The sequence below is a fragment of the Atractosteus spatula genome, chromosome 6, assembly GCF_055471065.1.
Source record: "Atractosteus spatula isolate fAtrSpa1 chromosome 6, fAtrSpa1.hap1, whole genome shotgun sequence".
NCBI lineage: Eukaryota > Metazoa > Chordata > Actinopteri > Semionotiformes > Lepisosteidae > Atractosteus > Atractosteus spatula.
The window spans coordinates 14,095,732-14,107,891 of NC_142711.1; the positions used below are offsets into that span (position 1 = coordinate 14,095,732).

Below are 12,160 nucleotides of genomic sequence, written 5' to 3' on the forward strand. Positions count from 1 at the left end.
GGGAGAGAGAGACAGGACACACAAGGCTGGTAGACCAGAAAGGTACTTACTTGAAAAGAGAAAAAACGTGATCATTCCTGCAAAGTGACCTAGAAGCATCAGAGTGTACCACGGACAAGAAAAGAACATACAGAATAGAAAAAAAAGTTTAGAAATTTTAACAAACAAGCACAAAAAAGTTAAAGAAAGCAGTGTTATCTTATAGTAGAAAGGCAAGCTTAGGTTAAAAGTTAAATATGAGCAAACAGAAATGAAAAACACAAGCTTAGAGGCAGCTTTCTGCACACAGCCTTCTTGACGGTTTTCTCCTATTTTGTGAAGATTTATACTGACCGCCTTGAAACTCTTTTTTTCCAACTGCAAGTACACAGTGGGTTAACTGCTAAAAAGTACTGTCATACCCCCATCCGTGATTACTACATTATTCTTACAGCTTCTCTACTTGTCGGGTCAAAGACATGACGGTGGAGTGTTTCTTGGATGCTTATGAAAAACGTGTGCAGTCCATTGGTTGTATAATAAAGATAACACAGCAAAAAAAACACTCCAAAGACTCATTTGTACTGTATAAGCTATTTCTTTCCAGTTTTTTTCTTATTACGATAATATTGGAAAAAATCATGCAACACCAGAATACTGAGTATTCCGTATTTCAGACAACCTCTGATACAAACTGAAATGAAGGACCACTGAGAAAGAAGAAAAAGGGTTGGGACAGGGGAGAGCTGATTTCTGACTGCAAACAGAATTAAACATGCAAGGCCTTCATCGATCCTCTGCCTGGCTGAATGGATGTTTTGACAGCTGTGGAGGAGTACAGATCTCTAATGAGGGTGTAACTACGGCTGCGCTGGCCTGTATCTTAATCAGGTTCAACAAAGGCCTGATTGTAACAATACGTGCAAGTGTTGCTGTTCAGATCTTTGCCATCCTCATGAATTCATGGAGAACTGAACTGTCTTTAGATCCGCAGTACAGATCTGCAGGTTGATTACGTTTGTTACCATAAGTTTTACTGCACTTTCTGGGCTTCTGCTAATTCCTTAAGAGCCACGTGCGATGTAACTGTCCCCTCCTCTGTTATAGAACCCACTGCTATATTCAAGTGCTGGGCTAGGGTTAAAGTCTCTCCTGCTGGTGGTTTCATGACTTGACGATATCCTAAGAAAATGTTTCCCTTCTCTTTCTCGGTAACTTGTAGTTGATGGCCTTTTCTGGCCAGCCCCCCACGCCCACTCTGATCTCACCATGTAGGCTTTCTCCTGCCGGCTCTGTTTCAGGTACTCCTCCATCTTCAGCTCGTTCTCCAGCTGGCGCACCGAGTCGTTCTCGTAGCTCTCGTCCTCCGTCCGCACGAAGGAGTCTCCGTCTTCGGCGCCACTGTCGGACACAGAGGCACCGGGAAGCGTTTATCTGCGAGAGGCCCGTCTCAGTCCCGAAGCGGCGGCAGCGAAATCGCTCTAGATTCACGGTAGTAGTTGCCAAATGTGTGACTTCTGTTGTTTTGTTGTTGTAAAGTCCTTTGAAAAGCCACTTTTAAAGATACTGTATAAAAATCAAGTTTAATAATAACAACATATTATTACTACATATTTAATACTTGATAATACAGAATGGATGAGATGTTTTTGGTAAACAATCATGCTGAACTTCAAGTAGTTAGCTACGGCATCAGCATGCGAAGGCTGCAAAGGAACGAGTACAGGTTTATTCCATGCTGAAAAGAGTAGAAAAGAAACACAATGTTTTGGCTGTGGAGCCTTCTTTTGGTGTCAACACCCACACCTGAAGAAGGCCCCACAGCTGAAACGTCGCTTCTTTTCTTCTCTTTTCAGAATGGAATAAACCTGTACTTGTTCTTATGCGGAACTTCATTCTCCTACTCCTTTTACACGCTACGTGATCTCTGTTATTTCTTATTGGATTATTTCTGTCGACTGCTTGGTTTTCTGCGCGCACTGTATTCTCCAGATGCTCGGTGCGACTCGGGACAGGGAGAGGCGTATTTACATATCGCTGCGGATGGTGCTCGCTGCCGTGGTGCTGGGGTGGTACCCTGGTTTTCTGGCGTGAATCTGTGCAAGGAAGGCCTTCTCCGAGGTGGGCGAGGGCACCAGATCATCCAGGGGCGTGCGCCCGAATTCGGAGTCCACGTTGCTCTCCGTCTCGCTGCCGGCCTCTGAGGAACAGACAAGCTCATCAGGCTCCCAGCTTTTTCCCCTCATCCCGAATCTGGACTGATTTTACGAGCAGAAAGCAAAACAGTCGCTGAAAGAGGCAAACAAGCATGAAACGGCAGAGAACCGATCATGCCAGCAGCCATATCACTCTGCAACTCACAACTGGCAGCCCACTGAAGCTCAGCAGGTGTGAGCCTGGTCAGTACCTGGATGGAGGACCTCCTGGGAAAAGCTAAAGTTGCTGCTGGAAGACATGTTAGTGGGGCCAGCAGGGGGCGCTCACCCTACGGTCAGTGTGGGTCCTAATGCCCCAGTATAGCAACAGGGACACTAAACCGTAAAACAGGTGCCGTCCTTCGGATGAGACGTAAAACCGAGGTCCTGACTCTCTGTGGTCATTAAAAATCCCAGGGCGTTTCTCGAAAAGAGTAGGGGCGTAACCCCGGCATCCTGGCCAAATTTCTCATTGGCCCTTACCAATCATGGCCTCCTAATAATCCCCCTCTATGAACTGGCTACATTACTCTGCTCTCCCCCCCACTGAGAGCTGGTGTGTGGTGAGTGTTCTGGTGCACTATGGCTGCTGTCACATCATCCAGGTGGATGCCGCACATTGATAGTGGTGGAGGGGAGTCCCCATTACCTGTAAAGCGCTTTGAGTGGAGTGACCAGAAAAGCGCTATATAAGTGTAAGCAATTATAATTATTTTTATTATTACTATACGTTTTTCACATTTATCTTTCCTTCCACGGATGAATGGTGTCGCGCTCATGCAAACACAAAAAACAAAGAGGTAACTCACATTCCGCCAGCCTTTATCCACCAGCTGACTGACCAATGCAGTATGCCTCGAGACAGAATTAATAAGTCCTTACACTTGTATAGCACTTTTCTGGTCACTCCACTCAAAGCACTTTACAGGTAATGGGGACTCCCCTCCACCACCACCAGTGTGCAGCCCCACCTGGGTGATGCAACGGCATAGTGCGCAAGAACGCTCACCACACACCAACTATCAGTGGGGAGGAGAGCAGAGTGATGAAGCCAGTTCAGAGATGGGGATTATTAGGAGGCCATGATTGGTAAAGGCCAGGGGGAAATGTGGCCAGGACTTCGGGGTTACACCCCTACTCATTTCGAGAAACGCCCTGGGGTTTTTAATGACCACAGAGAGTCAGGACCTCGGTTTCATGTCTCATCTGAAGGACGGCGCCTTTCTACAATATAGTATCCCCATCGCTATACTGGGGCATTAGGACCCACACAGGCCACAGGGTGAGCGTCCCCTGCTGGCCCCATTAACACCTCTTCCAGCAGCAACCTTAGCTTTTCCAGGGAGGTCTCCCATCCAGGTACAGACCAGACTCTCACCTGCTGAGCTCCAGTGGTTTGTCAGGTGATCTCCTTCCTCCAGCAAATATCCAGCTATTCATTTTCTAACTGCTTTATCTAGTACAGCGCCACTGGGGAGCTGGAGCCTATCTGGGCAAGCAGCGGGCGCAAGGCAGGGTACCCTCTGGACGGGACTCCAGTTTTCCCAGAAGCCAACTCACCAGCCAGCATGTCTGCGGACTGTGGGAGGACACCCACACGAACACGGGAAGAACACACAAGCTCCACGCAGGCAGCACCCGCAAGAACTGAGACAGTTAAGCTGGAGATCCTTCTCTAAAGCAGGCGGGAACCTGTTTATGCTATCCAGCTGGCTCTTTGCCCGCTGAAACGAGACAAGTACTCCCCCAGCCACCGAGCCGCGCCCAGTCCCATCAGCGCCAGGTCACCTGGGTCTCCGAGTCACAACCCGCAAGTGCTGTAGCCTCCATTCCTCCTTGCCGTTAGCAGGCTAGAGTGCTCCCCTTGTGCTCTGAGTGAGGTGTTCTACTACGTGAATATCCTGGGAGCTAATTAAAGTGTTATTTTTAACCACTGGTGTGATCTTTGAGCTCAACAATTGACACGGATATTTGACCAAGTCTGCTGAGGACGTTTTCCACACAAAATCAAAAAGCAGAAACAAAATTAAGTTACACAGTGGTTACTGCTATTCAATTTTCCACAGCTATTAATAGCAAACTAAGATTAAGATCACTTTATTGGACATATCCAATTTCTTGTATTAGGAATTTGTCTTTTCATATACCCCAGCTTGCTCTCCATGAAACACACAGACAGGGAGAGAAGCTTGGGGTCAGAGCGCAGGGTCAGCCATTTATACAGCACCCCTGGAGCACTTGAGGCTAAGGGCTTTGCTCAGGGGCCCAATGGAGTAGGATTTTTCTGCCAGCCATGGGATACGAACCAGCAACCTTCCAGCCACAGAGCCACCGCACTGCCTAAATGTTAAATATTAAAGGTTTGCTGTCTGCAAGCACAATGACTGTTCAGAAGACTTGATGTTGTACAACGCTAGTGAAAAATCCTTCAGTTTACTCAAACACTGAGTTATTAATTTACTTGTATAAACTACCTATTGGGTCAGATATCACCTGACAAAATCACTTTTTTATGAAGAGAAAAAAATATGCTCTTTAAATCAGACCATGGTGCAGATGCAGATTTGCTTTTTGTAAAAGACTATAAAAGATTTCGATTCCTCTGGGAGAGAAAAGTTTTTTTTAAAGATTTTACAGTTGCATAGATGAAATTAAAAGCCAGTAGGCCCTTTCATTACCTCCCAGATCTGGTTTTGTTCTACTGACCGAAGCTGAATTTCTTCTGCTTCCAGTCAGGCAAATTAGATTCTACAAATGTGCCTGTTTGAAAACACGAGCAACAGTACTGAACTGTTTAAAGTGCACCTCAGTTCTAATATTCAGGAATTGTGATTGTGATTGTAGATAAACAAGTTTGTACAATAAAGTACTTAAAGTAGCTCTTTACCACTTGTCAATCTCTTAACTTCAATGCATGGGGTCCATTTCTTCCAACTCCTATTCCTCTAAAAAAGTCACAGCCCCACCCCCACCTCACTACCCCTTGGTTGGTTTCACTCGGCCCCTAACATTCTTGTCCCTCGGCCAAGTGGGTTAAACTAAAGCTAAAGCCTAGCATTTTCAATACACTTTCAGAACGCATTTTCTGACGGCATCAATATTCCTCATTAAAAACCACAATGGTCAAAAGGTATACAGTGCCTACAGAAAGTCTCCAACCCCTTTCGAAAGTAACACATTGTGAACCACTGAGCGCAGGTGGTGGCTAATTAGCTTGTTGTTGGATTTGGCAGGTAAGTGGTTAGACCAGAGCTAATTTACTAGTGCTATTCCTCAGGGGTGTGTACACCTGTTTCTCTACGTTTTTGTTCGTAATTACTATTCAGAATGGCTGAGCAGCCGTTGTTCTCTTGAAGGCTGTGCGTTACAACCTGTAAATAAAAGTAAAATAGATTCCGATATAATGTCTTTCGATTTCAGGCTGTTCGGACACAAAATGCGTGTAGGAAAGGGTGAGCAGACTTTCTACAGGCACTGTAGATTATGACACTTTGTGCACTGGTGACAGCCAGCACAGGATGCACGCTCTCTGTCAGGAGAGGACAGGAGGAGTGACCAGAAGACAAAGCAGGATGAAGGTGTCCACGTTTAACCTCCTCATTACATAACCGAGCGATAACTGACTTGTTTCACAATACTGCCACTTTACTTGAAGCGTTTCTGCTGGAGCAAGACCAATTCAATTCAGTTGATTTTTATATAGCGCCTTTCACAACAAGGTTGCCCCAAGGCACTTAACAAAGCAGTGTGAGAATACATGACATCACAGAAAGAGAAAAAGAAAAGGCCCAGAAGACAACAGAGGAGAGGAACCAAAAACTCCTCTCTAAGGAGAAAAAAAACCTTTAGGGGTCCAAGGTCAACTGGCTGCCCAACCCCTCTGGGCATGCTAAGATTATACCATTCTAAAAAAATACTAAATGTGGAGTATTAGGTCTTCCATCGTGTCCTTCTGTGTGCCAGTACTCCATGCAGATCTCTGAAGACCAGCAAATGTCCAGGAATTGTAATTCCCATCTTGACTGTGAGTGTGAGTAATTACTCATTAGCCTGCAGGGCAGCTCTGAGGAAGCCCCTTGTGACTTCAAAAGGGAAAAACGACTGCAAAGCTGCAACCTTGAGTTTTGACATCTGGATCATCAAGTCAGGACAAACAAGTGCTTATGTGCCACAAAGCCAGCAGCCATAATGCCCTGTAACTCACAACTGGCAGCCCACTAAAGCTCAGCAGGTGTGTTCTTGGCCAGTACCTGGATGGTACTGGAAAACTAAGGGTGCTGCTGGAAGAGGTGTTAGTGGGACCACTAGGGGGCGCTAAATAGGCGCTGTCCTTCGGATGAGATGTAAAACCAAGGTCCTGACTCTCTGAGGTCATAAAAAATTCCAGGGTGTTTCTTGAAAAGAATAGGGGTGTAACCCCAGAATTCTGGCCAAATTTCCTCCTGGCCTTTACCAATCATGGCCTCCTAATAATCCCCATTTCTGAACTGGTTTCATCACTCTCTTCCCCACTGATAGCTGGTGTGTGGTGAGCGTATTGGCACACTATGGATGCTGTCACATCATCCAGGTGGGCCTGCACACTGGTGGTGGTGGAGGGGAGTCCCCATTACCTGTAAAGCGCTTTGAGTGGAGTGTCCAGAAAAACGCTATACACGTTTAAGGAATTATTATTATTAGTTTTACACGAAACTAAACTGCTCACACAAGAGACCCAGTAGAAAAGTTCCATTTATCAGCCCACACCACATCAGGCCTGGTTCCTGCGAGGCTCTTACCCGAGTGCAGCTCCTTGACAAGAGACGACATGGTGTTGGTGATGGAGTCGGCTGCCACCAGCAGGTCATTTCTCAAGTTCCTCCTGGAGCCTGTAGGAAACGGGGGCCGTGGTGAGAACGAGCTTGGAGCCACGAAAGCTTTGTTCTGCCTAGGACCCTGTCACAGTGATTTCTCCCAGTTTCTTGTTGCCTGGCAACACCGGGGCCATAAGCGAGCTTTCAGAATTTGAATGTAAATGATCATATAAGCCGCCAAGGGCGCAACTGCCCTTTCCAGATAAATGCAGGCCTGGCGTTCAGCGCCGTGTGTACTGTGTTTTATACGGAGATCAGTCAGAAGATTTCAGACCAATATTTGCTTACATCCTGTCACTACAATTTTGACACACACCTTGAAATGTGGTTCTACACCCTATACGATTAAACGAAACCAAAAGGTTCCAGCCTTTCAATTGATTCTAAGCTTAATTATTCTTATGTTCGTCATTCACAAAATTAAAGCAAACATTCATACTTGGCACGTATATAGCATATATAAGGACAAACTACCAAAGCCCGCTTATTCTAGACAGCCCAAGAAATAAATTTACTGAGGGGATAGTTTATTGATCTTTAGAAAAGAGCAATCTTCTAAATCAATGTGTTTCAGACTCAGACTATATGTGAAAACTGTTAGCTTTTCTGTCTGAAGCTCAAGACTGGAGCAAAGATTCAGGCTAAAGGATCAAATCAACCAGACTGACAAACCCGGATTTGTTTCTACTGCTCCACTACACTTCTGAGGTGTCTGACACGAGATGCCTGCCTACGAACTCACAAAACTGTGTTTTAAAAGAAAAAAAATCGCCTTCAGCTGCCCACCAGGTACAATAATGCATTCAGCAGGCATTTGTCTCTGCAAGGAATCAATTCCATTTGGAGCTGAGGATCTCCAGCCGTTTGCCAAAGTTTAATACGACAATAACAATAATCGTTCTCCACGGCAAGCACTGCTAGTATTGACTTTTGCCTTTTCAAAATATTGTCTCTTCCCTTCCACGGGACAGGACTGCATTGTCAGACAGAAGAGAGCATCAACGTAAGACATGCAAGCCCCACTGTCACACACAAGGGGGCACTGCAGACAAAGGCTTGCGTCTCCACACAGCATGACATCATTTCATCTGCAGAGACCTTGTCCTCAGATAAATAAAATGCACAAGCACATATTCACGTACTATTAATAGTAATTGTAATTTGGTGAGAATTTTCATTACCAAGGAATAAAAGGGTGGGATTCAAAAAACACACAAAACGCTTCGTGGCTGAAGGTCATTTGCATTCCATCATTCTCGTTGGTCGTGATTATTATTGATTTAATTTGCTGACATATTTATTGGAATAGCTTAAACAATAAATTGAAGCCATCAACTCAAAGAGAGCCCAAGAATAAAAGCAGGATCCTTAAAGAGAGCAGAGGCACATAATTACAGCCATTTTAATAGCGAATATTGAAGAGCTTAAGAAATAACATCCACCATTGTCTGTACCATTGATGGAGCACTGATTGCGGCACAACATATACTGTATTAAGCCTGGTTTTAGCATATATTGTATCTGTGACTATAACATTTTCGTTGCCCTTACTCAGTTCTCTAAATGTCCTTTGTTCTTGCTTTTTAAAAATAAGACCTGTTCTCTGTATTCTGGAGTCATGAGTTAATCTGTTCCCATTTCCTGTATCGTTGTCTGTGCTCCAGAGCTCTTCTCCTTCTGCCTTCTCATCACACTGGGGCACAGGACTCCACGTCCCATTGCTCTGGGTTGTTTATTGCTGTACCTCTGCCTGAGCAGATGGCAGCTTCACGAGCTGTCCCTGGTGTCACTGAGCAAACCAGCTAATTAGGGCTTCTGCGAACAGCAGGCTCTCGGAGGCGGCGCACAAAGCTCAGGCTGCCTACCACCCAGGCTCGTGCCCCAGAGCCCACTGCTGAGGTGGGACTGTCCTCCACCTGTGGGGGATTTTCTGTGACGGTGATGATCTGATTTAAAAAAAAAATGATCTCCCACCCAGTCTGGATCCATACTGCTGCTCCAGTAAGGTTTGAGTGTGACAAGCATCGTCCGCAGGTGACAAAGCTCCTACAGCTTTCAGGACAGCCTGATTACTGTAGGCGACACGAGTTCATTTATCTCTGACTTTCTGAGGAAACAGCTCGAATAGGTGCTCTGATGAATGTTACTGGCTTGGCCTGAAATAATTTTTTTTCCCCCTTTGGTAAAAGGTCACTTTTGGAGAATGTGGGCTGCATTGATCTACAGTTTGTTCAAATACACATGAAAGATCTCACTTGCCCAGTACTGCTTTCTCAACACATCCCAAGGAAGTGACCGTAAGGCATGAAATCATTTATAAGTTGATAAATTGTTCTACTCTCATTCATTCTTAAATGTGGGTTTTATCCAAGTCTGAAAAAAAATGATCCACGTAGCCTCTGGATAACTATGGCACAATCTGAGGTTTTCCGAAGTTTTATGTTACAGTCACACCTGCAAACCAATTTCATTTTTAACCATCGGATTTCCCTCATGTGCATGGAGATAAAATACGTATACAGTATATAGAGATGTACTACATGTCTTTAAAAAGTAATAGGTGACTACAGAATTTAAAGATACAGAACTAGACTTTAAGCAATATAATATCTCACCCGTAATGTAAACCAGGACCTGATAAGCCAGTAAATAGGAGAAGCTTTGGTTATATGAAACGTACTCTTCTGCATTTCCGCATCAAGAATGTCTTTTGCTACTGACTGGGAGAAGGGTCTGAGCAGCGGCTGGTGGTCAAAGGAGTGAGCCAGCGACAGTGCTGGATCAACACCTCTAACACCACCCTCACTCTTAAAAACACCCAGGTCAACTCGTACAGTAACATCACCGGTCTCAAATGCCGAGGACTCCACCTCTGACTCTGAAACACTGACACTGTCAACGACAGGTGAAGGTTCGTTCCTCGCTGAAGAGTAAGAAAAGAAACACAACGTTTCGGCCCGTGGAGCCCTCTTCAGGTGTGAGGGAGAGAGGGAAAGCAGCGGATAAATCAGGCGCAGGAGAACACGAGACGGAGTGGGAGAGAAGGGGAGAGGAGCAGGGGGAACTGAGCAGAAAGCAGGTGAGAATGAGACTACTGTACATAACAATAGAGTTAAACACGTATCCTTTCACATCGCGCTGCCGGGCGCTCACAGACCGCTGCGTCCTGTCGCGTGACCCGGGGTCCGGGACAAGGAGCCCCGAACGGGACGCCATCCTACCCTGAGCAAAGGCCTCCTGCACGTCCCCTCCTACGCCGGTGAGGGAGTCCTGAGGCGTGTGGGTCGGCGTGGAGCAGGCCGAGGAGGAGCGCACCGGCATGGGGATGGGCCTGCTGACGGTGTGGCTGGGCGAGGAGCGCGGCGAGCCGGCGCCCTGGGTCTGGAAGGAGAGAGCCAGCAGCCGTTAGCGTCCAGGCGGCCCCACTGCCGAGCCGGGGCCACGCCCGGCCCCCGTCGGCCTTTCCAACAACACAAGCGAGCATCCCTCTGCCTGCCCCGGGCAGAGGCAAAAACAAACGGCTCCATTTCGGGGGCCTTTGTATCATACATCTGTCTGGTTTAAAACTACATCTCCTTTAGATCAGACCACCGTACCAAACAAGAGCAAGGTCTGATGAAGACGGATACCTCAGGTACAATTACGACGAGAGGATCCGATTCAGGCCAGAGTGCTTCCGAAATGGAGTGCAGTCATTGCTAACCACTGCAGACAGGCCACTGCGCCGTGTGGGCTGGTTTAGAAGCATTTCACAAAATTATCGAAACCCGTGAAGAGACCATGCAGTTAGTCACAAGGCCCACCCTTCACATTTCATCTCAAGGCAGCACAAGCTCGGACAGGATCAGCGCAAGGCAAAGCCAGAAGACGAAAAAAAATGCAAAATTCACGAGACCGTTAATTGCACTCTAAATGTGACATGGCAATTAAAATTACAGCGAGGAAATTATGGAGTGAGAATTATACTCCCGACAAAAATACAGAAAAAAACAAGATAAAAATAAAAGTTATATTTACTTGGGGGTAGAAAGATCACATTAGTGAACATTCTAGAAAGGATTATTACAAATGCACAGCTTGTTTTAGCATACTGCTATAATCTATACAATTCCACAGAAATATGCTTTTGCTTCATAATACGTATTAAATTTATTCAATTTTATTCATATTATCATATTAAATAAGCATAAAAGTGAAATATTCATTAATATTTCATAACACAATAATACTTAATATGTAGTCGCAGAACCTAAATGTGTTATTTCTGATATGATTCTATATTTTATAACCTGCCTTTAGAAGCAGTTTTACCGTGCACAGTATGTTGCAGTAAATACCACATACACGGTACCACACATGAATAAATCACAAGGATACAAAAAAGCAACGGAGCAGAGTTGATGAAGTGAGTTCATAAGCGGCGCAGTGAATTTTAAACAGTTCATTCTCAGGCCTCCTTATCAGATTTTTATCCTACTGCAAATTACAAACTACTTTACAAATGAAATCCGGAATACCCTGCGGCTTGTTTTTCTATTTCTGTATTCCATTTAGTTGCAATGTGTGAAAACAGCAGAAATACGTCTAGAGCTAGAAATAGCCTTCGTATACAATACCATGTTCTTTCAGAAACTTGCTGGAGAACTGGGTCTTTATAAAGACCAAATATATTGTAACACTACAGGGTTCATGGGGTGCCCTCACCACCACCACATCAGGTCAGCCCCCCACCATCAGGGACTCAAACCCAGGCCTCCGGTGTCTCTCAACAGGGACCCAGCCTCTTGAGCCACTCAATGGTGGGCGCATGCGTTACACTATATTGACGGGGAAGTTTTTTTATCTAAAGTCCATAAAACGACTCAAAACAGCTCTTCTCCTGCTAGCAAATACACGGATACACGGATAACTTCTAAAAGACTTAATGAGTCTTTCATTCTGAAAACGAACAAAATAAAATGAGGATACTTCCACAGTGTGTTTTCTGTACAGTGCATAAAAACAGGAGAAGGCTCTTACTGAACTTGAAGGGCTATGACCAAATAAAAAAAACAATTAATTAATTAAACAATTAATTATGACCAAATTAAAAAAAAGTGTTGCTCTGACAGCAGTGTACGGCACCTAGAACGC

At 45.2% G+C, this 12,160-nt stretch overlaps 1 protein-coding gene across 11 annotated transcripts in view; it reads right to left on the reverse strand.

The window, feature by feature from the left end:
- dtna (dystrobrevin, alpha) overlaps positions 1-12,160 on the reverse strand; it is a 115,086-nt gene that overhangs the window by 6,341 nt on the left and 96,585 nt on the right. For 9 of the 11 annotated variants that reach the window (XM_088918683.1, XM_088918686.1, XM_088918689.1 and 6 more), the window contains 4 exons: positions 10,249-10,408; positions 6,953-7,042; positions 2,011-2,179; positions 1,248-1,380 (listed from right to left, as the gene is read on the reverse strand). In XM_088918683.1, coding sequence (XP_088774809.1) covers positions 1,248-1,380; positions 2,011-2,179; positions 6,953-7,042; positions 10,249-10,408 — 552 coding nt within the window. Of the gene's footprint in view, positions 1-50; positions 90-1,247; positions 1,414-2,010; positions 2,180-6,952; positions 7,043-10,248; positions 10,409-12,160 lie in introns of those variants that run through there. The other 2 variants (XM_088918687.1, XM_088918691.1) reach the window with 2 other exon arrangements.